This window comes from Oryza brachyantha, chromosome 1, assembly GCF_000231095.2.
Source record: "Oryza brachyantha chromosome 1, ObraRS2, whole genome shotgun sequence".
Lineage (NCBI taxonomy): Eukaryota > Viridiplantae > Streptophyta > Magnoliopsida > Poales > Poaceae > Oryza > Oryza brachyantha.
This window is the reverse complement of record NC_023163.2, coordinates 20926474-20951403: the sequence shown is the minus strand read 5'-3', so window position 1 is coordinate 20951403 and position 24930 is coordinate 20926474. Positions and strand designations below refer to the sequence as shown.

General features: G+C 39.3%; 2 protein-coding genes across 3 annotated transcripts; both read right to left on the bottom strand.

The window, feature by feature from the left end:
- Positions 1 to 247: 247 nt before the first annotated feature.
- Positions 248 to 1878, bottom strand: LOC102708006 (probable purine permease 4). The gene has a single exon (XM_006644459.2). The coding sequence runs from the start codon at positions 1822 to 1824 to the stop codon at positions 637 to 639; it is 1188 nt and encodes a 395-aa protein (XP_006644522.1). The 5' UTR covers positions 1825 to 1878; the 3' UTR covers positions 248 to 636.
- A 6231-nt stretch (positions 1879 to 8109) lies between these two features.
- Positions 8110 to 14775, bottom strand: LOC102707720 (YTH domain-containing protein ECT2). Of its 2 annotated transcripts, none has more exons than XM_040524028.1 (9): positions 14427 to 14775; positions 13228 to 13292; positions 12937 to 13081; positions 12785 to 12852; positions 11737 to 12186; positions 11136 to 11648; positions 10504 to 10716; positions 9920 to 10075; positions 8110 to 9371 (listed from the first exon to the last, which is right to left on the bottom strand). In XM_040524028.1, the coding sequence occupies exons 1-9, from the start codon at positions 14470 to 14472 to the stop codon at positions 9186 to 9188; spliced, it is 1842 nt and encodes a 613-aa protein (XP_040379962.1). In that variant the 5' UTR covers positions 14473 to 14775; the 3' UTR covers positions 8110 to 9185. The 2 variants fall into 2 exon arrangements, with proteins under 2 accessions (XP_040379962.1, XP_006644521.1); XM_006644458.3 differs by having other exon boundaries at positions 8111 to 9374.
- Between the last annotated feature and the right edge of the window lie 10155 nt (positions 14776 to 24930).

Genomic DNA, 24930 nt, shown 5'->3' with positions numbered 1-24930 from the left:
TAAAACGAAGAATTAAATATTGTATTAAAAACTAAAAAATAAACTTATTTTAGGAGGGACGTAGCATCCACATTATTGTAGTGCTAGGGAACTGTTCATGTAGGTGCACAAAATGAGAGGGGTTCACAGTGCTAGCTCTAACATTGATCTCACCTAAAATGGCAAAAAGAACTCCAAGGAAGAAACTGTTCGATCATACGTCACATCGGAATCGTATGTATTACGTTGTACGTAATAGTAGTAGTTAAATTTCTATCGATCCATCCATTGATATATATTCATCCATGTCTCCACAATACTAAAACCTTAAACCTTACAAGCAAGTAGTAGCCACACCAAACCACAGCCACCAACCCTGTTTATATCTCATGGACAATGCGTTGTTAATGTGCAACATATATATGTATGCAGCATTTGTCTCTTGTGCCATACATGATATATGCATGTTTTTTTAATTAGTTTAGATGCACCACGCATATGAATATATGATGCATTGTGCAGCTTGGCCAGATTGATGTGCTTGCTTTGCATGCTAACCCTTGAGATGGACTTCTTTTCTTCCGTGTCTCCTTCGCTTGACATTTTCTCTTTCTTTTTTTCTTTCTGGAAAGGAAAAGGTTAGCTTAGCTAGCTAGCTCAAACGGCTTCAAGTACTGAGCCACCTTCTTCCGCGCCGCCACCTGTGGGGTTCTTCTTGTCCGCGCCGCCGGCGGCTCCAGTGGTGGTGGACGCGGCGGCCACCTTACCGTCGCCGTCCTGCTTCTGCTGCGTGCTGTTGTACTCGCCGTACAGGTAGGAGGAGAAGCCCCAGACGCAGAGCACGGTGGCCACGGCCTTGTCAGCGCCGAACGGGTCGCGGAACACGAGCACGCCGCCGATGACGTTGGCGGTCAGCACGGCGGTCATGCACACGCCGCTGTGCAGCGACGACGTGAGGTACACCATCCCGGCGGTTCCCATGAAGCAGGCCTGCCACGTCGCGACCAGCGAGGCCAGCACGACCCAGTACGCCGCCGGGGAGAGGTCCCACCGAGCGAGCTCCTCCTTCCACCCGCCTGCCGCGGCCAGGCCCGCCACCGCCAGCGCGGTGGCCGCGGCCTGCATGATCACCTGCACCTCCACCGCCATGCGGAACCCGCCGGACACTGCCTTGCGGTACACAAGCTCCATCACAGGCAGGTAGGCTGCGAAGAGCCCCGCGGCGCCGAGCGTCACGGCGAAGCCGACGAAGTACCTCGCGCGGCTCCCTCCTCCGGGGCGCTCGCCCGAGTCGGACGACCGGAGCGCGAGCAGCACGGAGCTGAGCGTGAGGAGCACGACGGCATTGAGGTTGGAGAAGTTGAGCGGGTGCCGCACGATGACGGCGGCGAGCACGAGCGTGAAGGCGAGCTGCGTGGACAGCAGCAGCGACGAGGTGGACACCGGCAGGTACGACGAGCTGTACGAGAAGAGCAGGTTGTTCACGCCCATGAGCACGCCGATCACCACGCACGCCGCCAGCAGCCGCCTCGTGAACCACTCGAACGGCCGGGGCTGCGACGGCGACCGGCCGGCGTAGACGGGCACGAGCAGGACGGGGAACCCGACCGACTGCACCAGGGTGGCCACCCACCGGTTGTGCCCGCCGTGCGCGAAGTAGTACCGGGACAGGAGGCTGGACGCCACCGAGCCGCCGAGCAGCGCGGCGTAGTTGGCGAACAGCAGCAGCCTCCGCCTCCGCCTGCTCGCCGCGCGCGCGCCATTGGTGGTGGCGGCGACGCTCGACGGCGGCATGTCGAGCAGCTGCTCCGGGGCGGAGGAGGTGGTGGTGGTGGTGATGGGCATTGGCGAGAAGAGACGAGTCGAGTCGAGTCGAGCACTCGCGCTTGGATTGGACGGGCTGGGGTGAGGAGGGAAGAGGGGGGCGTTGGTGGGGGAGTATTTAAGATAAGTGGGGGATTTGCAGAGATTACTTAACAAGAGATTAAAAAGGCCATTTTTTTAGCAGGGTGGGTTGGCTATGTGGTTAGTTAATTCAGGGGTTTGTTATTCTTAAGCACATTCGTAATTATCCTCCTCCTTTAGTAGTGCACACGAGATCATTGCAGTTGTGAAACTAAAGATGCATGACACAACATGTACATATTGTTTACCGTTGGCATAGTATTGGGCTGGAGTTATATATAGGTTAGCATTCAGTAAAGGATGGATGTCTATCGTTTGGAATTGTATTTGAATACAAATAGAGTATTTATTTGAAGACTGTTTTTTCCGTCTTGTTGTCGATCGGTGCATGTATTGAAATCGATCTGAAGTTTTGTGTCATAGTAGATGCATATTCTCTCAAATGATTTTTTTTATTTTTCGCAGATTTTTATGGTGGATTTTTTTCGAATATGGGTGTAGCAAGAAGAACATGCATCTATTTGAAGGGGTGGATTACAATTTTACCAGGCAGACCGGCATGAAAGTGCAAATTCCTTTTTCCTTTTTTTTTTTTTGAAAACCACGGTTTGGATAACTGTGCAAGCAAACATCCCGCCGAATATATACATTCATACAGTAGCATTGCACTGTCGCAGGACAACAATATACTACTATTTCGTACCTACAGCATAATCCAACGGTGCAAGCTAGCCATCCATCCATCCAGTCCACTCTCGAAAGTCAACCGATACCTCTCTAGTATATTTCTTTCTTTTAGTTAATTATAAACACGGTCTTAAAAATTATTACTCCAGTAACACGATGGAGTAGTAGGTAGTCGATCAGAATATGCTGGTGCCTCTCGGGGCTCGGCGGCTATAGGTTTCGGCACTCTTGGCCAGGATCACACAAAAATCTCTCCCTGCTTGCTCTGCCAAGTGCCAACCAACAAGGCCAGCGCAGCGACCCACCCGCGAGGCGCGAGCCCGTCCGCTGCGCGCTTCGCGATCGGTGGGGTGGCCGGGTGCCGTGCCGCCGGCCCGCATCACCCACGGGGTACTACCCCGCAGCACGTACCGGCTGCACGCGCCGCGCCGGCGCCGTATCAGATCAGGCTTCTTCGCCGCACCGCGCGCTTTTTTTTCTCGCTCGATTGTGTAATTAACTAAACTGTGACCGGTCTCTCTCGCGCGGGCTCTCCCGCGGTTTGGCGTAAACAGAGGCGCGCGAGGGATGTAGATAGAGAGAGAGACGCACGCAAACCGTCGGGCTGATCGATCTCCCTCGTGGCCTCGTGCCGCTGCACCACGCGATCGATCCGGCCCTATCCATTTCCGTCCGCGGCGCCGTGCTCCCCCGCCCCCCTCGCAGGCGCGCACGTACCGCGAGGCCGCGACGACGGCTCGTTCGGTGCGCTGCAGCATGCGCCGCCTGGCGCGCGCACGCGGGCGCCGCGGTAGAGCTGAGCGCGGCGGCGAGCGCGCGCACCGGATAGTAGGTAGGATTGCAGTGCACGGATCACGGTGGTTTTCAGGGAGGGAGGGGCGCTTTCCGCTCGATCGCCTCGGCGATTCCTCGACCTAAACGCCTGCCATGTTAAACGGTATCCATGTTTTCAATATCTATACAGGTGAAAACCTTGCCATACCTTCTTACACTCCTTCTGTTATAAGATATAAACATTTTAGTATTTAAATTTTATATCATAATATAAATATTTCTATGTTAATTATTGTAGCTCTAAATATTTTCATGAATACAGAGCAAGTCATGTGTTTGGAAAGGAAAATGTAATCGATTGAAAATTTAAAAATTGAATACTAAAGTGGCTAAAAAATGATCATTTTACTATTTGCTAAATAAAATTATTATTATACTTTAAAATAGAGGCAGCATTAAATTCGTGCGTTCCAAACCAGTCGGTAAAAGTGGGCAACGAACTTACGGATCACACCATGCATGATGGATCCATCACCGGGGCATCCGTTGTCCGTCGAGATTAGGATTTGAAGCCGGTTGACGTACAGGTACAGGTATGTGAAAAGGAGACACTGTAGCTTCAAAAAAATACTCCAGCCAACGTGCGTCGCTTTCCTTCTTCGACCTATACTTCCACACTGCCCAACCCTTTGCAGCAGCGGCAGCCGCCTCAAGGTAGGAATGGACTGAACACGCCATGATCCTACAAGGACACTCCTCTCCTGCCGTTTTCGACTGCATGGCTCGTAGCCCTCCTCGTAGGCAGTCAAATATCACGTCCAATAATTGCAAGAGCAGACTTACTTAAAATCAATGCCTGCTGCTGGTGGTGTACTCGGTAGTCAGTACTATGGAAAAGTCTTTTTAGCTGGACATTTAACTTATTTCTTTCCGGTCACCTAATTAAAAAATATAAAAAATTAACAATATAAATTAATATGAGATATATCAATGTTTAAATTTAACTTTTATAAGATGTAACAAAAAGAATAAATATAATTGTGGATGTGTTTATACTAATTTTTGTTTAATTTGCCTTTTAAAAACTGGTAGATGTTGGATTTGAACTCGTAGTATATCTATGGTCGTCCGCATATATTACTCGGCTAGCATCATTATAAATTAGATTTTATAGGGTCTCTTATCTTGACAATAATTATTTTTAATTGCTAATTCTAATTTAAATTTTTCAAATTATATTTTTACGTGGAACCCCATTTACCTGTAGTCTAAACTATACTTGTACATAAACTCTTTTCTATATAATATTTAATTTATAATTCAAATTTTATATACTTGTATATTGTATTTATATATTGATTTTTTTCTCTTAATTTTTCTCATTTTTAACCAAGATTTTAGATCTTTCTAAATTGTATTTATATATGGACTCCTCTCTCAATATCAATTATTTTCAAAATTTTAATCGAGATTTTAATTTTTCTAAACTATATTTACGCATGGACTCTTTTTATGTTTCTTTATTTTAATTCCTAAACTGTATTTCTAATGGTTCTTTTTAATCAGAATTTTAGATGTTTCTAAATTATATTTATAGCGTGAATTGTGATGATAGCTCTTCCGGCACGCGACGCTCACAACGCACGCAGCCGTTAAAATCCTGAAAAATTCACTCCAACGAGAAGTCGGACTCAGGACCTCAAGTGCTACTATAGCCTTAAGTAACCACTAGGCTACAGACCCTTTCGCTTGTGCGTGCAACTTTTCTATTAACGGACTGCATATAAGGTCGCACTCCCTAATCTCTATCAGATATGTTTAGGTATTCACGAAGTCCTATTAAAAAAATATTTTTTTGCCGTTCTTCTCTCTTTTTTTTCTCTCTTAGAGTTGTCCAATTAAAAACTTTTTCTTTTCATAAATATAATTACTTTATGTACACAATGTGTTTGTGTGTATGAGCCATTCAATTTAGACCCACCACGATGAACAATATATATTTCCTTTATTCTCCAAATAATATGATATATTCTATAACCTAGAGCAATTTTGACATGTTTTTTCGTCCTCTCTTGATAAATATAATGTGGTTCTTATATCACAATTCCAATCAATTGTAACATTCTATTAAAGCACCGCATTAATTTATAAGAACATGTTTTAACTTTTAAAAATGAACTAAATTAATTATCAAGAATCATTTTGTTTCCAAAATATGCAAATCATTTTTTATTAGATAACCTTATGCCGCTAGATCACCTTCTTATCAACTGGCTATATATGCACAAATTTATACACAAAAAATACATACATGTATTTGCCGTGGTGATTAGTTATGTCAGATTCAAATATACATGTATGTATTCCCTTAATAGTTCTACTTGGATTCAACAAAGCAATTAAGTTTATCATAGAGTGAAGACAATAGTGTTCTTATTTCGTAGGAGTATATGCAAACTCTAGTTGATTAGTCCTTCCCTTATCACGTAAAAGTCCTAGAGTTTTACTCTGATCCCGTAAGGTGCAAGGTGCATGCTTCTAAATTTGTTCTATGTCTTCAATTGAGGTTATGTTAAATATCATTATCAAAACCTAGATCTTAGAATTGAACGGCTAATATATTTCCCCTTTTGTACGATTTATTTAATGATAAATCAACGTGATTTTTATAAAGTTAAAAAAACAGATTCTAATTTCACAAGGTTACATGTCCAGACTTAGTTTTTCTCATACTTGATACATGTTGGAGTTATGTTAAATCTTATCCATCGAAATCTAGATCTGTTATGATCCAATGATCAATATTTTTTTTCTTTGATTAATCTACACCGTTATAATCTGGACCCACCATGATTTAACAGTGTATATTTTTTATTTTTCTCCGATTAATCTACACTGTTATAATTTGGACTCACCATGGTCTAACGATACATATTGTTTTTTTTTTCTCCAATTAACGTGGTAATTTTTAGCCCCCAGAGCGAAAGTAGTGCCTTTTTTTCGGGCTCCCTTTATATCTATGATTAATCTTATTATTTTTTTAAAAAAAATAGATGACTGTTTAGACGGTTAGATGTCCACATACTATGTACTTACAGAACAATTCCCTCGTTACTATCCGTAGATATATAGATGTCGATGTTGGCGCCTCTCTTCCACCCAGAGAGGGGTCAGTTGTCTGTCTGCATGCAGGGTTGCTGTTCATCTGCACGAGCCTCCTATTGTCAGTAACAGGGCGTATGGATATGGTAGACGCTAGCACTACTAGCTGCACCTGCATGGCATGCAATGCAGGACCACCTCTGGCTGATGAACAGCAGCAACCTAGCTATAGTCCCTGAGCTAGGAATGGACACGGCCAACAACGACAGGGTCTAGCACCAGAGGAGGAGGACGACGACGACGGAGGACGGAGCAGCATGCAGGGGAGAAATGGCGATTCAGTGGGAGGGGTGGCGACTCATTTACTAGGGAGTAATAGGGGGGGCGCTCTGATGATGATGGGGGCGTTTCTTTCCCGGAGGGCAACGGCACGCCCCGCTCTTCCTGCCCCGGAGCAGCTCAGCTCGGTTTGGTTTATGCTGCACCCATGTGTGCACTGTTGTGAGTGCTGAATGCTGGTTCTGTCAATTTGTTTCCCCTTGTTTTTTTTTTTGTATGGTTTGACTGGCTGCCAACATGTGGATTTTCAGTCCAGGAGTCCTTCGGAACATAGTATGATTTTCTACAGGATTTCTATATGAACCAGCTCGATGTTAGTTGGTTCAATCACATATCGCAAGTAGTATAGTATTTAGTTGCTCCTGCTTAGGTGATCCGAATTTGAGCATCCAATATGTTCGGATTATGGGGTTAGTTTCGTATAGGGAGTTCTAGGGCTTTTCTAGTAGGACTTTGCTATTTTGTATTTTATATACTGAGAAAGATGCCATTGCCTTGTATTAAACTCCTCAGTAATGATCATTACCTGTTAACGCCTATGGTTTTGTCTGCAATGGTTATCACGTAAAAGTATGTTTCTCTATTTCGACAACAGCTTCAAAAAAAAGGAGGTATGGAAATTAGTCGGTGTGTTGAACCGTGCAGGGCTGCAGGCAGGTATGTACTGTATAACAATTCACTCCTAGCTTTGCTCACAGCTGGCAATCATTGTTCATGAATCATGAGTAGCTTATGAAACTATCATGCACTTATCGCTTGTAAATCATCTGCACATCTTCATTTCTCCTGCAGAAGAAGAAAAGGAGAAAGAAAGAACTGGGACGAAAGGGAGGAAAATTTCAGGTGATATTGGGCCAAAGTACTTGGGTAATTAGGTCATTTAGTTGGGCTGAAAGCTAATTCAGACCAGCAAAGCCCAATGAACCACATCTGTTTGGTTCTCGCAGAAAGGTGGGCAGTCTGCCGATTCAGGGAAGTGCTACATCCCCATGTCGGGATGAGATCCTCTGCTTACTGCAGAGAGCTACGTTGATATGAATTTGATATATCTCACGACCGTTGGATTAAAATTGATAGATGAGATTTAGTGCTACAATATTTTGCTACAGTGATGAACAGTATTTAAAAGTAGGGACAATTGCAAATCTACCACTGATTTAAAATGTTATTGCAAAACTGCCACTAGAAAATTACAAAAATACCACTAGAACTATCATTTGAGTGGCATCCTTGCAATTTAAAAAAACCAATGACAAATTTACAAATGCCCCTTAAAAGTACTGTTGCTGCAATGTTTTAGCGCTGTTTATGGCATTAGATCCCTGTTACACTCATATGAACAATGTCCCTCTGCAGTAATGCAGAGGAACCGAACCCCCCATGTTACACTTGCCTCATTAACAAAAAAAAAAAGTCAAGCATACGTTTCGGAATACAATGACAACAAATTAAGTGATCTGTATACATACGAAATCTGTAGCCTGCTCCAGACATTTGAGGGTCTCTTTCCGATAAGACGATGTGAGAACGAGTTAACAATTGAACAACAAAAGAAATCCAGAAAGTACTCACAGCTTTACACATATATATATTCAATCGTGATACAGGCCAACCACAAATGTCCGAATCAAACAACCATTTCGGACCGCAAAAAAACAAGCGAAAATGAAAGGTGCATAGCACGGCTGAAAGAAGTGGTTATCTGCCTATCTGAGAAGTATAAATCAACAGCTAGTTTTATTATTATTATTATTCACTGTCTTGTTAATGGAAGAAATTGTGACAGAAGACAGTACCTACACCAATGATGCAATGCAAGTCCAAAAAATGATTCCATTTCTTTTTTTTTTCAATGTCAGTACCTAAAACATGTCTTAAATAAACCAACACCTACAACCCCAAATGACAACCCAACCCCAACCACCTACAAACATTCACTAAAACATACCCAACCATGAATTTTGCTTCTTTGCATCATAACTAGTCTGCTTCACAAAGATCCCAGCAGTAGAATTAGACAACAAAAGAAGACATGACATTATGCAAAAAAAGAAGAAGAAATCTTCCCTCCTAGCTGAAAAATAGATGAGGGAGGATTGCGCATTAGCGGTTAGCGCCAGAGGTAGTAACACATACATGATCAGTAGATATCTAGCTAGATGTGTCTTGGAACATCTCCCCAGTCATCGAGAGTTCTCGTGGGAAGACGGCACCATGGCTTTCTCTTTTCCTTTCCGCTTCCATTTAGCAATGGACGGTTTCCTGAGATGAATGACCCATTCTCAGCATTCCACATAGCAAGCTTATTGTCTGAAGTAGGAAGGCCGTTTCAGAAACCATCTCTTATGTTTCCAGTTCAAGTGCCCATCTTGTAATTCATTCTTAGCAACCCTTCTCTGCTACTCACTATTGTTAGTTGTGTCAACTTTCACCCCAACTTTGTCTATCTGCTCCTCACTTATCTCAGATATATCGAGTCCTGTTGAAACCTTGTCAATTGGTTCCTCATCTGTCTTGGCTACATCAAGATCCACTGTACTTACAAATTGACTTGACTTCTTAGTTTCTGCAGGTTTTTCAGTTTTCTGCTGCAAGAAAAGAAAAGGTTATTGTAAAATTAGGACATTTCAACAGGTAAATATATTCTCTGTGTGCCAGAAATACAATGAACAGCAACTAGAACAAGATGGTTGAAGCTATGACTAGCTGGCTAACTGAATCCCTTTCCTTAAGATTTGTGTATGGTATGGTTTAGGAGAGATGAACCCTAGAGTTGTGATTATGTGGGATTCGTAATCTGTATATCAGATTCATTCTGTAGATCCTTCCGTATTCAGTACATACTTTTGTGATATAATTCATGTAGTTCTAGTGTGGCTGCTCCTTGAAAAACAGTTCGAGCCAATCATTTTTCTAATTGTTCCTTTATTACTCTTGTTATTATTGGATTTTGGCATAATCTGCAACGTATCAAGCAAAAGCGTAACCATGAGCAACCATTTCATCAGCAGCGGATAATCAACTAGAGCAAAAGGTAGGACATATGACTGAGGACACAGGTTGCCCATGAAATAAAAAAAGAAGAGATTTCCATTGAAAAAAAAGAGAGATAAAACAAAGAATAGGTGCATACAATGGGGCGATCCAATGATGTAGCAAGCGGCTTGCCTCTTCTGTCCTGCATTACTTTCTGCCTGTTTTCGTAAAAGTCAAAGTCATCCAATATTGATGTTTTACATGAAAAGTTCTTGAAAATGTTCAGCATCTCTGCGCCTTGTGGAAACTTGACCTGGATCACGCAGGCATTCAATTAGAAACAAAATAAAACAAAGGTAGCGATTTACATTGTGAGAAGCAAGTAGGTTAAGTGTAATAACATATTCAGACTGCAAATAAATAGAACAACTGATTGTAAAAGATGCAAGTAGAGATCAGCATACACAGGAGCCTAAGAGGTTGCATTTCTTAAAAGATGGTAGCATTGGGCATGTATAATCAAGTGCAAATGACAGGCCAAAAGATTACATTTTCTTAACTTGTTTGAAGTACTAAAACAAACACCATTTGCCACGCAGTGTAAATGAAAATATTAGCTATTTAGACTTTTTTTCATTTAGGAAGACTGGATGGGAAATGTTTGAATCTTATGTACATACAAGCTGTTTTGAGATCATGGTTATAAAAAAATCAAGAATTTCTAGCTAATTGAATAAATACCTCTTGTGTATCCCTGCTGTTTGTCACAGGCTTGTTCTCATTGTTCTCCAGTATTATGTGGCGAAATTGTGGATTAGGCACATCCTTGATAATGTGCCATTTCACTGGGAAGAATCCATTCCACTTGTCCTGTTGCCAAAAGTTCATATTGTTGTTGAAATCTACCGGACCGACCATCTCAGCCACACCACAGAACTGGCCACTTGCATTCACCTGATAATTATAAGTTTAGAACAAAGTTACGTGAATTGGCAAAAGTATATTTTTCACAAAAAAAAGGGCAACCTGAACTTGCTACAAGGAACAAGATTGCAAGGAAAGTATGTGTGTGTGTGTGTGTGTGTATCAAGTTGATGCATATTAACCAGCAGGCACTCAGCACAACTGAAATAACTAAAGCAAAAGTATTTGAGTTAAAAGAACAAAGGAATAAAATAATCTGACAGGATATACTGGTTCACAATCATCACAAGTATTACTATATAGAGTTGTGAAAAAACAGCATGGCTTCCCGATGTAAAGCACCCAAGCAACAATCAGCTTCATTTAGAAATGTAAAGGAAAAGGTTTAGGCGCCTCCTATTCTGACATATTCAGGTGAATATATTAGGTGTGAGTAATATTTAACTTACAGAGAAGAAAAGGAAAATAGGACATTTGGTTCCTTTTTCAGTAACTCTTTCTTGTGCAAGTCTAAAGGCATTGTCAAGCCTTTTATTTCCATTAGGAGTACTTGCCCAGACATTGTACTTGATACTCTTGTGAATATCATCCTCGCTATAAGATTTAATCACAAAGAATAAAGCTTGATCATACTTCGTAACAAAATCTGTTAGATTATATGCATCTCGGCTTATTGCAACAGGTGAAGGTGTAACATCATTACACTCCCCTGCACCTGATAGCCCATAAGTACCAGCTTGAGGGCTTAAACTATGTTTGGAGTTATCATTATCTGATACATCACAGTCACCATATCCATTTAGCTTACTTCTAGCCTTAAACTTCTCAGTACTGTTCCAGTTTCTACCACTTTCTTTCAAACCAATGTCTTTGCTTTGGTAAAGGTTGCCTTTCCCTTGGTTAGTATGCACCACAAACTTGCTAGACAGAGGATACCCTTTTGAAATGGAAGCACCAGATGCCTAGCATAAGAATAAATGTATCAGCACCAGTTTCCTACTTTCATCGCTAAGAGCACTAAGTTATGCTTTTACAGGAATTCACAAGTACCTTGTTTGCAGGCTTAGATGATGGATAGCCATTAGCAGAAGTTGACATCGTGTCTAGAGCTGACGATGATCCTTTGATGGTATCTGATGCAGACTTTGTGTTGCGGGAAACTTTTGATGAAGGAATAGCATGCTTATTAGAAGAGTATTTTGGTCTTGCAGGGTAATTTGTTTGATGCACACCAACAGGGCGTCCCTGAACCCCATCAACAAGAGCAAAAGAAGGATCCCATGTGTATGCAGGGACTAGCTCAGGTCCATAAGCCATTGGTTGAGCAAAAATGCCAGGCGTGCTAGGGTCCTGCATAGAAATTGTGGAGTAATATGGCTCTTTGCTGACATATTGTCCATCCATACCAGCAATAACACCAGGAACAATCGGACTATAAGTATATCCATTTTCATACCCCGGAAGATAACACAAATAAGACCCATTATCACCTTGAATCACCTGAAACAGATTGTAGAACAGATATAAGCACAATTCTCTAGTAATGCCGCCACTTTTGCAGGTGCACCTTAAAGGAATAGTTCACCTGGATGATACTGTATTCAATTATAAAGGAAATAAATTAACAGCAATAATGCAATATAAACTGTTTAATTGATTGTTCCAAATGACACTATAATCTCAATTCATCATTACAGATTAGTGTCGTGAAAATATCCATAGTACTTGACCACAAATTCCTGTATAGCATGGAACATAAAAAGGTTCCATCATTCATCTTAGTTTACTCAGTCATTACAGTAATATAATCTTTTGTTCATGAAATTGTTGTGCTTACAACAGGTGCACCAGAAAATCATAAAACTGTGTAGGATACTTTTTTTTTGCACAAGGATAACAACTGAAGAATAAAGAGTATCAATACATAAAAATGTCGGCCACTTTCCCAAACATCAAAGGAAAGATGACAGCAGATAGGTTCGAAACCCGTCGGTACCACCATACCACCCCAGATTTATTTAGTTTAGATAGACCACTTGTGAATACTGTAAGAAAAGCATATGCTACACTTTATAAAGTATGCTAGTTGATCACTTACTGTTGGGTGCACCTCTAGTCCATTGTATCCAACGAAGTATCCATTCTCATCCCATCCTCCAAATGAGGCTACAATAAACATTCGAATCATCAAATAGATGAACAGTATGCTTTGTTTTCAGGTCATGCCGTCATAAGTATTAATCTACCCACCAGGATAATAATATCCATAGTAATACATCCCTTGGTCCCCCACAGAAGCTTCTTGGTTCATTTCACTTTCCTTGACAGTACTAGCTGCATCGCCCGAGGAAATGCATGATATTGCATCAGAAGAACTTGCATCTTTTCTAGCAGGCTACAGATGTTGGAGAGGAAAGGAATCAGGGAGGAGACGACAGATATAGCGCAACCAACCAACCAGAGTAAAGTAGGAAAAAAGATATTCCTTATACGCTAAGACAAGCAAGCCAGTGTATCATCCATTAAGAAGGGGAATCTTACCAAGTTGACATTACTTGTCTTTGTGCTAGCATTAATCTTCAAGTTCTCCATTGCTTCTTGCATAGCTAGATGATAGAAAAAGTCAAGGATCGCAAAACAAATCGAAAAAGGTCGTTGTCCATGAGCAACCAATAAAGTACGCGAACCAAGCCAGAATGACAAATAAACATTTCCCTAGTGCAATCATGATCAGCTAATAATTGCCTTTCATGAACTCATCAAATTAACATCTCTACAAATAAACACACGGATCATTTGAATAAGCATAAAAGAACATCACTTCAAAATTTTCTACCCATTTCGCAAACGAGGCTGGTCAAGTAGCTGAGATTCGTGGAGATTAGGAGACAAGGCTTGCACCAGACCTAACCGTTAAGATGTTGGAGTCTATGGTCACAGAAAAACCAAATAATTGCCGTACCTCCCCGCTAAAGAAAATTTTGCCGTACCTGCCGCATAAATGGGAGTTGGCTCGCCTCTCACCATCTCTCAAATCAAATCCTAATAATAGAGGAACATGATAGGCCGGCAAAACTCAATAATATCGAGATTGAAGTAGACCAAAGTTTTGATCAAAGCCTATACAAGCGGCCATAATTCCGTGATAAAGTGCACATATTTTTTTTCTAGATAGCAACCGAGATGAAAAATAATAGCCCCGCATATTTTTTCTAAATAGCAACCGCGATAAAGAGATAATAACTTTTTGATCAAAGCCAAAAGTTCTTTTTCCAACAAAAAGAAGGTTGGGAAACAGATCAAAACCAAAGATTTTTTCAACAAACAAGGCTCGGATGAACTCAACTCTAAACCTGGAGATTTTGCTCTAGTAGACGCCACGCCGATTTTTCTAAAAAAAAAACACAGAAAGAAAAGGAGCACAAGCCGATCATTATATCCAGTACTTTTGTTCACTGAACAATACTACAAGACAAAATCGAGAGTTTTGATCAAACACAAAAAGTACTATCATTTCCCATGGATCAGCGAACTCAAGAGGAAGGAACAATGGGGTCGCATGTAGCAGCCGAACCACCAAAGCCACACCACCCACTGAAAATCTATAGTAGCTCCAAGAACATCAAGAAATATCATTGATCCATAGCCAAAAAAACACGCACCGGAACACCACCAAACACATCAGATCCACCCCCTCGATAGCAAACGGCGGAGCTCAGCAGAACACGAGAGAAGGATACAGTGGTGGTTCTGGCGCAGCTGCTCGTGCTCGCCCTTGGGTTCCATGAGGCCGCACCACAGGTCGCCGCAGAAGAACCCGGGGCTACGCGTGTCCTCCAGCTCGACGGGGGGGCAGGGTGGGCTCTCGCGGGAACCCTAAGCCTTGCTCCGGCTTTGCGGGCCGCCGGACGAGGAGGAGCCGAGGAGACCCTGCTTTCCGCCGGCCGCGCGGACGCACGGCGGGGGCGCGGCCACGTGGGGGGAGGCGGGCGAGATCGGACGGCTGGCGAGCGGGCGCGTAGCCGGGGTGGGAGAGCGCGGCGCCGGACGGACGGACGGACGGACGCGGCCGAAGCGGTCTCTCCTGAAATCTAGTGGGGGCAAGCAAACGCAGAGCCGCTGCCGCTGCCGCGGCCGAATATTTGTAGCCTTTCGCTACAGAAAGCTCAAAGCTGTACGCATAATAGCTGCTTCTACAGTACAACTTCTGTCTTTCTCCTCTTCCGCTGAAAACAAGGCGCCAACCAGTAACCGCGGTAAAATTTCTGCGTTCCAGACACAGGCATAATCACTTTATTACACACTACTCGTACGCAGTGCGCAGCGTGTAACAATCTATTGATTAATTAGTTTATCTAAAACAAGCATCTTCTGATTCAATAAATTATGTAGCGAACGAAAGAAAAGCAATGCACCTGTTCCATTCTCAATAAAAGCAATGAAAGGGAGCGATTGACGCGCCGGTTAGATTGCAAAATTTTTTTGGGGAGATGTCGTATCGACACGTATGATAATACATTTCAAGTATTAAACGTAGTCTAATTATAAAAAAAATTTAGATTCCGTCTATAAACCAAGAGACGAATCTTTTGAGTCTAATTATTCCATCATTAGCATGCGTTGGTTACTGTAGCACTTATGACTAATCATGTAATAATTAGGCTTAAAAGATTCATCTCACGGTTTCTCTCATAACTGTGTAATTAGTTTTAATGTCCATATATATATAATGCTTTATTTAGGTGTTTAAAGATTCAATATGATGTTTTTAGGAAAAGTTTTTGAGACTAAATAGGGCTGATTAGCTTTTATAGACAAAAAGCAAACGAAATACTTGCAAACAAAAAACAATTCTAAAAAAACTTTTATACATGTTTTAGCAATCTAAAATAACAATCTAAAAAATAAATTGTGATAAAAAAGTTCTAAAATTAATTTCAAATTTAAGATTAAAAATTTAAATTTTAACTTATAAACGTAACCAAAAGAATAAAATGAGGCTGAAAGAAAAGCGACGAGCAGCATGCTGGGCTTTCGACACATGAGAGCAACTATAATAGCAGGCTATAAGCTGGCTAAATGCTGAGATGGAGAAGAGATAGGAGGAGAGAGAAGGGAAACAGACTATAAGCTTACAGCCAGCTCTAGCACAAGAACTAAAAAACTCTGTGAGAGTGATAAGTGGGTCTTGTATTAGGATCCAGATTCAATGACATTGTCTCATGACATTCTTGGTGACATTATGTCACTGACACGTGAGATCCGTATGTGCCTGGACCCACACGTCAGTGACATAATGTCACCGATAATGTCACGGTGCAATGTCACTAACTCATTCCCCTGTATTAACTACAAAGAGCTAACTACTATATCAATGAGCTAATAGAAGGCTATAAGAAATCTTATAGCCAACTTGTTGACTATATTATTAGTCTTGCTCTAAGAGCAAGTGCAATAGTATAGCCAACTACTAGCTCTAATTTATCTATAGTCAATCTAATAGCAATTCATACAATAGTTACCTACAAAACATCAATACGTGGTCTCATATATCATACACACATTTTGTCTTGGACAAAAATACTTGGAGCCCATGTGTAGTTGGCTACAAATCAGTAGTTCACCTCTCTTCTCTTCACTATTTTTTTAAAATATGCTTATAGCTGGCTTATAGCCTGTTATTGTACCTGCTCTAATAAGTGGCTATAGTGTGTGCAAACGAGCCGGGGGAACGGGAGACGGTGGTGTTTCCTGTTAGTCCTTTATGGTGACCTAGGAATTAGCTTAGGGTGTGTTTGGTTGGCTAGACTTGCCTAGATGGGAGATGGTCACTTAGTTTTTTTTGTTGTGTTTGGTTCGTGGGCGAAGCTAGATAGGATGGCCCAGGATAGGAATATTCTATAAAGATGCTGGATGGATATATCTGGCCAAATTGGTTGGATGAGCTCATCCACCTTCACCAACGGTATTCATTAGTGATTGTTTAGTGATAATTAGCATGTTTTGTTATTAATTAGTAATTAACAAGTTTAAATTAGTGTTAATTAGTGATGATAGATATATTTCATTGTTAATTTATACAAATTATGATAATATTTATATTGATTAATTAATATTATTATTTATTAGTAATTAAATATGCTCATCTCATCCATCATTATCCATCGAACCAAATAAAACACATTATCCATCGAACCAAATAAAACTGAATCGTCCCATCCATCCAACCATTTGCGATGCGCGGTGTGACGGCGAGGGCGAGTGATCTGCTGCCCGTGAGCCCCATGCTTCCGCTTCCACTTCAGCTGTGGTTTGTACAGAGGCCAGGGGAATCTGGACCGGTCGGACGGACCAATCATTTGCTGGTAATTTGGCCGTGGCACTGTGCTCAATGGAGTACAAATGTAGATGCCCAGTACTCAATGGAATATCAGGTATTAGGGTTTTTTCAATATGCAGTATTAGATTATATCTCATTCAGTATTAGTTTTTTGGGATTCAGTATTAGTTATCTATGGAATTAGTTGGTTCATTGCCATATTCTACCTTGCCATGCCACAAGTCTACGACTCAAGTTAGACTTGACCGATTTAGGCGATGGTTTATGTCACACTTGTAGCATGATTTTTTCATCATTATAAGTGTCTAACATGTCATTGCTTATAAAAGTGTGGTATCTTTATACTATTCTGACTAAAGTGTGCCTTTAATTTTATTAGTCATAAGTTTATCATGTTAGCTAGAAATGTATGTCAATTTTATGCATTATGAGTATGTCATTCAAACATCCATTAGGATAGATAAGTACTATTGTTGTTGTACAAAGGGATTTGTATTTGTGCTATGATGAGAACATCCCATGACTTCTGTTTTTCTGATTGAGTTCATTATATGTGCAGTGGCATGGGTTAATTTTGATTTTGAGTAGAGGCATGTGCGATATGGAGCTAAGTTTGCCATATCTTTCTACATGCGTTCCTAGCAATGTAAAAGAAAATATTGAAAAATAAACTATAACAAAAAATCATCAAATCTACTCCAAACTTAAATTTGAAACATCAAATTTTGTTCGATAAACATAAGCAGAAGCAAAAAGATAGGGTTATAAGCCTTTTTTGTTGTAGTTTCTACTCCTACTTTTTATTGCAGTCTTTAGCTCATATTCCTACCTATGAGATATGAACACACGATGAAATTCATTTCAAATAAGAAATAACGGAACCAGCCATTCCTACTCAACTCTAAAAAATGGCTATTCCGATCCTACTCTAACTCAACCATTTTCTATTTTGTTATTAACTCCCTCTTATGGCTACTTTGAAACATATGATTCTAAAAATGCTTTAATAAAATGTCACATTTTATAGAATCCTATACGACCCTAAAACACACCAGTGCTAGAATTAATGATTTTGGATGGTTCTTGGAAAGTACACACATCGAGGGAAATTATTTGCAAACGGAAAATAATTTGTAAATAATCTTTATATATGTATTCTTAATGATCTAAAATCTAAATTTGGAAAATAATATTCAGTGAAAAAATCTAAAATTAACTCTAAATTTAGGGTTAAAAATCTAAGTTTTGGCTTATAAGCGTAAGCATAAGCGAAAAAATAGGGGTGATCAATTTCAAAGGACCTTGCATTTAGCAGAGAGAGGTGCATTAGACTTTTCAAAGAAAAATAAAAGCATGAGGTTTGATCTTACATTTATTTTTCAGTAAACTTTGTGCTAGATAAATGATTGCACTTATTGTTCTCAAGAATCGTTGATTTGAGAAAAAAATCTTCCACAAATAATCAAACTATCGTATGCCTTGCAAGTGATATAGGGTGCTCGAAAATGGTTGAAATAATTGAATAGGAGGATCATACAGATAAGTTAAAATACCTTTTAAAGAATAAGCTTAATAAATATATGTTAAGGGTGGTTTAAGTAATACATTATACTTTCTTTGAGAAAACATGTATTTTAAAGCTAGAGCAAATAGTATGTTTCAATAATCCGGCGAATAAGCTTAATGTTTTCTCAAACATGTGCCTTGGTGAAAACTGAAAATGAACATTTTGTAGTGAGTTACTAGTCAGTAGTCGTCTACTTTACATTGTAAAGGCAGTCTTTCTTGTATGCTTTTGATATCAGAAAGGGGGCCTAGTGACTAGGAACGTACTATCAGGAGCATTTTACGTGATGCTCCACTTGCTGGAAGAAAAAGCCAAACGGATTGAGAAAGAAAAGTAACTTGTTGTTTTTTAGAAAATTGTAATATTGTCATTATAGTTTTGTTAAATTTGAGATATGTTATCTTAATCCACGTGTTATTGGCTTATATGTGTCTTATATGTCATTGAGATACTAGTGATATATCTCCAATTTTACAAAGTTATAATAACATGGTTGTAAATTTTCCATGTTTTTTATATTTTTCCTATTTAAATCGACAACAAGCAAAGTAGATAATAACAATTGCACAACGCATTAATTTCTACTGCAACTACTGCGTAGAACTTGTGCATATCTTCTTCGAAGAGCTCTACTTTAAACCCCTCTTCATAACAAGATCCCATTTAACTTGTCATCTATAGAAGACACTTGATATGAACACAGATCGCTACAGTAAGCTACTATAATAACAACCATTGAAAGGTAGGTTCGGTTTCATATGCAAGCAATTGCACGACAAAAGTATAGTACGATATATAATCAATCCCCTTATTTTGTATGGTGCAGATGAAAAGTATAGAGTATTTCCTATGCTTTTATAAAGCAGTTCTAGAATATATAGACCAACGAGATCATAGTGTTGATATAATTTATTGCGATAATACATAGGATACGCAAGAGAATTAGTTATTAGGATTGATGTTGTTCGTAGCATCGAATCACCTCGGCTAACTTATTTCTATTGTTGCTACAGTGACTATACGGTAATGCATAGAATCTAGATCATTTCATATTTTCATGCAGATAGAACACATCATGCAACTATCGATGTCCAATCGTACGTATTCTGAAATTACCAACCCATATCCCACTTGCATGTGTGTTCTTTAGAAAACCCTTTAGCTTAACGGCATTTTTACGGCACTTTTACCAGCATAGCTAACATTGTAGTAAAATTTAAATCTAACTATATATTTTATAAGTATATTAAATATTTTATTTTAAACTTTGGTAAGATATATTTACCAATTCATCTATTTCAATATGATATATTATACACATATTTATTATAGTGTTATATATTTTAGTTCCAATTTTACTCATATAAAATTTTTATAACACATGTTACCCGTGTAGTATAAGAAAATCAGATCCGTTGTATCTAAAATAATGGACGGCTCACTATCACTATCACTGAAGGGTACCTTTAAAAACTCACACCTCAAACCCTTCCATGCTCTTCTAACCCTAATCCCAAGATATGCGATCAACTTTCAGCCATTTCCAGGGCCACAATGCCACTTTCATTGGGTGATATACATCATCTTTTACCTGTTAACATACTTCTTTGCTCAGGTCCCATCACGATGCCACTCAAGGCCACTATTTGCTCACACTATATGACACCACTATCCTAGCACATTGCAAATGCGAAAGGTAACCCATATATGATGCCCATACACGATCGAAGAATCTTGATATGGTATCCATAATCGGTGTCTAAGCACACATCTTGTAGGTGATATGCCTTGGATCTAGTTTGTGGCACAGAGCAACCAATCAACAGTGAGTTTCTTATCTACCACCTTCATCACAAAAAAAAAGCTTTATTTAGACGTACCATATGCCAATACAAAGCCAAAAAAAAGGGTGATTGTTTGGCTTTTGCTAAAAAAAAAAACCAAAGAACATATTTGGAAACAAAAAATATTTTATGACTAAAAATTGTATATACGTGTTCTTAGCGATCTAAAAGCCAAGCCTGAAAATTAAACTACGATGAAAGTATTTTAAAATCAACTTCAGATTTAAGGTTGAAAATTTAAATTTTGGTTTTTAAGTATAAGCAAAAGCAAAAATATAAGTTTACTAGAGTTTATGACATTTTCCCAAAAAGTCTTCCAAACTTCTTTCCGATGAAAAATCTTTTTTTGGGTAATTCAAAATGTGAAGCAAGTCTCCTTATCTTATTGATGAAACTGAATATTTGGAATTCAACATAACCCCAATTTTCTTCTCTTTTTTTAACCATAAATCCATTTTTCCATCTCCTTTATTTTTCATGTATATTTCCAATCAGGAAAATTAAAAAATTATGTCAGTTATTTTGAAGTTATTCTAATCTCGTACACATAAAAATTTGTAATTATTCATCTACTACTTGAATTCGGGTTTATTTCATTGATGCAAACTGGATTTGGATAGAAGGGTATATTCTTTTATTTAGATAGAAGAAATTCTAAAATAAAAGAATTTAGTTGATTTATTTATGGCTATATCCAATTTATGGAATTGATACACCGTTTAATTGATATTATTTAGCAAAATGAAACTTAGCATTTGCATCCTGTCTAAGGACATCCCTAATGTATATAGACTGCTTAGTCCATATAGATGAGACCTACATAGATGATCTTTTGCTATTTCAAATTACACAATGTATAAAGATAGCAATGAATGTAAGGTAAGACTCACAAATCACATCTAATAGTCCTAAGTCTCTCACAAGAGAGAAGAGAGAGAGAGGAGAGAGAGATAATATATTATAATTCATAGATAGTCCATATAGCTAAAAGAATCTCATGTTATATGCCCCCTTCCACATTGATAAATAGTCTATATAGAGTTATAAGGACCACTTTTAGCACACATTGTGAATGCCCTAAAATTTCATTACATGTATCTCTTACTTTATAAAACTCCAATGCATTTATCTCTCACTTTCTCAAACTCAAATAAATTAATGTTTCAAGCATGAAGTTTTTATGGACAAATAAATAGAAAAAATAATTAATTATTCATGGGACGGAGAGAATTCTCACTTGCAACTGACATACAAACTGTTTCGTGGGTCGAAAAAATAGGGGAGTAATCAAAAGGCATATGAGATTGTTTTTAGGAAGGAAGGTATAGGATGTGAGAGGGATTTGTTGTTTTTTCCCTTTCTTTTCTGAAAGGACAAAAGGGCGGTGGACAGTTATTTGCAAAATAACTCCAGATGGATTAACCTATCCATTCGATCGCCATCGAGACACAAGAATGGCCAATTGCACGGGGTGTACTATGGCCCTGTGTGCATAGTATGTTTGCCCAGTGGATAGGTATATATAGCTTTTCCAGAGCATCTTTTCCCGTGTGCAAAAAAAAAACATTATGCCTTTTTAATTATTATTATTATTATTATTATTATTATTATTATTATTATTATTATTATTATTATTTCCAGGGCATCTTCTCTTTCATTTCTTTCCATTATTGTCTCGGAATATATCGTTGTCTTCACGAGTCCGTGGTCAAGTACTCAAGTGTACAGCCATCACCTCTCCTTGGAAAAAATTCCTTTCTCTGATCGCAGAATATATCTATCGCCTTGGGACCTACATTGATATATATGCTCATGCTGTTGCGATGTCACAGCCTGTTGTACTTCGTGGTGGGCAAAGGCTACCCTACACCAGGGAACGGCAAGTGCTGGTGTCTAACGCATGTTTTCTGGGCGTCCTCGGGGCGTTTTTTCACATCTTCTGTCGTCGGTTGATCCCATTCTGAAATCTAGTTCAGGATTTCTCTAAATGTTTTTATGCCATGTTACTCCAGTTTTCTAAAAGTTTGTACTAAAGCAAAGCAATGGAGTAACAAGGCTGCATTCTTTTGCTCGATGAAGATGAAAGCTAAAAAATTGTACGATATTTCTGATAGCTATTTCATGACATAAACGATAAAATTAAATACTACAAAGTTAAAATCCACTTTAGGAATACGAGATGATCCACTTATGCATACAAATTTTTTTAAGAAAATACACCGTTTAGCAGTTTGGAAAGCGCAAAGTATAAAACTAAGAAATAATCTGCTCACAAAGAACGCAGCCTAACTCCTTTCAGGTATATAACTTGATCTAGTTTTAGAATCCATTTTAAGCACATGCTGCCTTCTTTATATAATTCTGAATTTAGAGCATGGTGGCTCTATACACAAGTTCATCGCCAGATAGTCATGTTGTCTAAAAGAGAAGCGTACACGCAAGGTGCCAGCTTAGCACATGTTAAAGCTGCTTATCTAGGCTTGGATGGGAGATCGATCTGCCTAATGCTCTACTACTTAATTCGACGACAGTCTTAATTGGTTCGCGAGCATGCATGGATCGTTGTTCACGGTGAAAATCCTCACGCTACCACGCCGGCCGACCCCCATGAACCCTGTGAACTCTGACGTTTCTTCAGATAGAAGAACATACATGCAGATGAAGCGCAGGTAAACGATGGCGTTTGAATACGATCCACTGCAGGACCGCATGGATGTATGTAACCTTGCCATCGTCTTCATATAACTTGTGGCGTGCCGGTTCTAGCAATCAACCCATCTTTTCGATTATGCTCCTACTTATAACTCAAAATTTAAAAAACTTAACTTTAAATTTAAAGTTGATTTTTAATTTGTTTACCGAAGTTTATTTTACTGCCTTTGTTTTTATATCGTTAAGAAAATATATAAATTTTTTTATTTATAGATTTTTTTTATTTATAGATTTTTTTATTTATAAATATATTGTTTGCCAAACGATCGTCCCCACCTGACGGAAGTTGCCGTGCCCTGCTAAGGATGTAAATAAGATTCATCCGAAACTTCGTAGCTTGCTTACCCACAAGCATCTGGTTCTTAAAGCAGAAGTACTTTGTCGATTGAGTTAAGTAAACGCCGACGAATTAGCCGATGGGCTTCGCTGCCACTGTTTTAGGTGAGGGAGAGTCATAGCAGAGAGGCAGAGAGCCAGGGTAGGAGAGTCCATGTCATATACTCCAGTTATTAGTTATAACCATGTGCTTACCCACACTAACATCTATTAATTGAACCAACAACCAGCTGATAAGCCTCGTTATAAGCATGTGCGAGATCAAGGCACTACCCTAATCTGGCACTGGCTACCTGTCATCATCATCAGCTAACACCAATCAAGCAGCACGAGCATGTATAATCGATGGTCCTGTGCGTGTGATTACAGCCAACTAAACTTCATTGCTCTCCAGAAGTAGCTTCTACCCCGTCTCATAATAACCTTATTTTTTGTTTTTCCGTGTCCAATGTTTGATCATTCATCTTATTTAAAAATTTTGTACAAAAATTTAAAAAAATTAGTCACGTATAAAGTATTATTTATATTTTATCATCTAGTAACAATAAAAATATTAATCATAAAAATATTCAAATAGGATAAATGGCCAAACGTCGAAACGTTCGATACGGAAAAACGAAAAATAAAGTTATTACGAGTCAGAGGTAAGCAAAGGATCTGTGTCAAGTTGCTGCCGATTGGTTGACTTGTAACGCCTAACGTGGCCGCGACGATGTGTCGCATTTCCGTCCTAATTTTTTCTCCTCTTTCCTGATCCGTTGCATGCTGATCCTGAGAATACGATGAACGGACGAGGGTGGAGATTTCAGGTCCTTTCCTTGTCTCGGAGGTCCTTGCCTCGCTTTTCTTTCCTTTTGTTTTCTGCGATTTTTTCATTTACGTGTTACTCTCTCTCGGTTTCATAATATAAATATTCATTATTTTACTTATATTTATATGGACACTAATAAATATAATGTATGCACCAATCAATAAATAAATCTAGATAATATTTAAACATTATTAAAATAAATGAAACCGGGGAGTACTTGAAACGATAATTGTATTTATATAGACATTTGCACGTAGTTGTGCCCTGTGAGTGAACTTCATAATATTTGCCACTTGCACTGAACGACTAGAGATTGGGTTCCCGAAACCTCCAATTATGGAAATGAGCTTATCATAGGGGTATGGTAACAATAACCAATGGTTTCATTTGGATAAAATCTATCCAAATTCAATCTTTCATTGGTTCAACGAGAGGCGGTTTTCACTTCAAACCGCGCGGTTACCATGGTGAGATCATGACAAAACCATCCCTATTGTGAATTTCAATTTATTTTCTTGGTTTAACAAGCACATTGGCGGTTTTCACTTCAGAATATGCAAACACGGTGGCAACTCATGTGATTAATGTAACAAAACTACATTAAAAAATTATGGGTTAATTAGATCCATGCCAT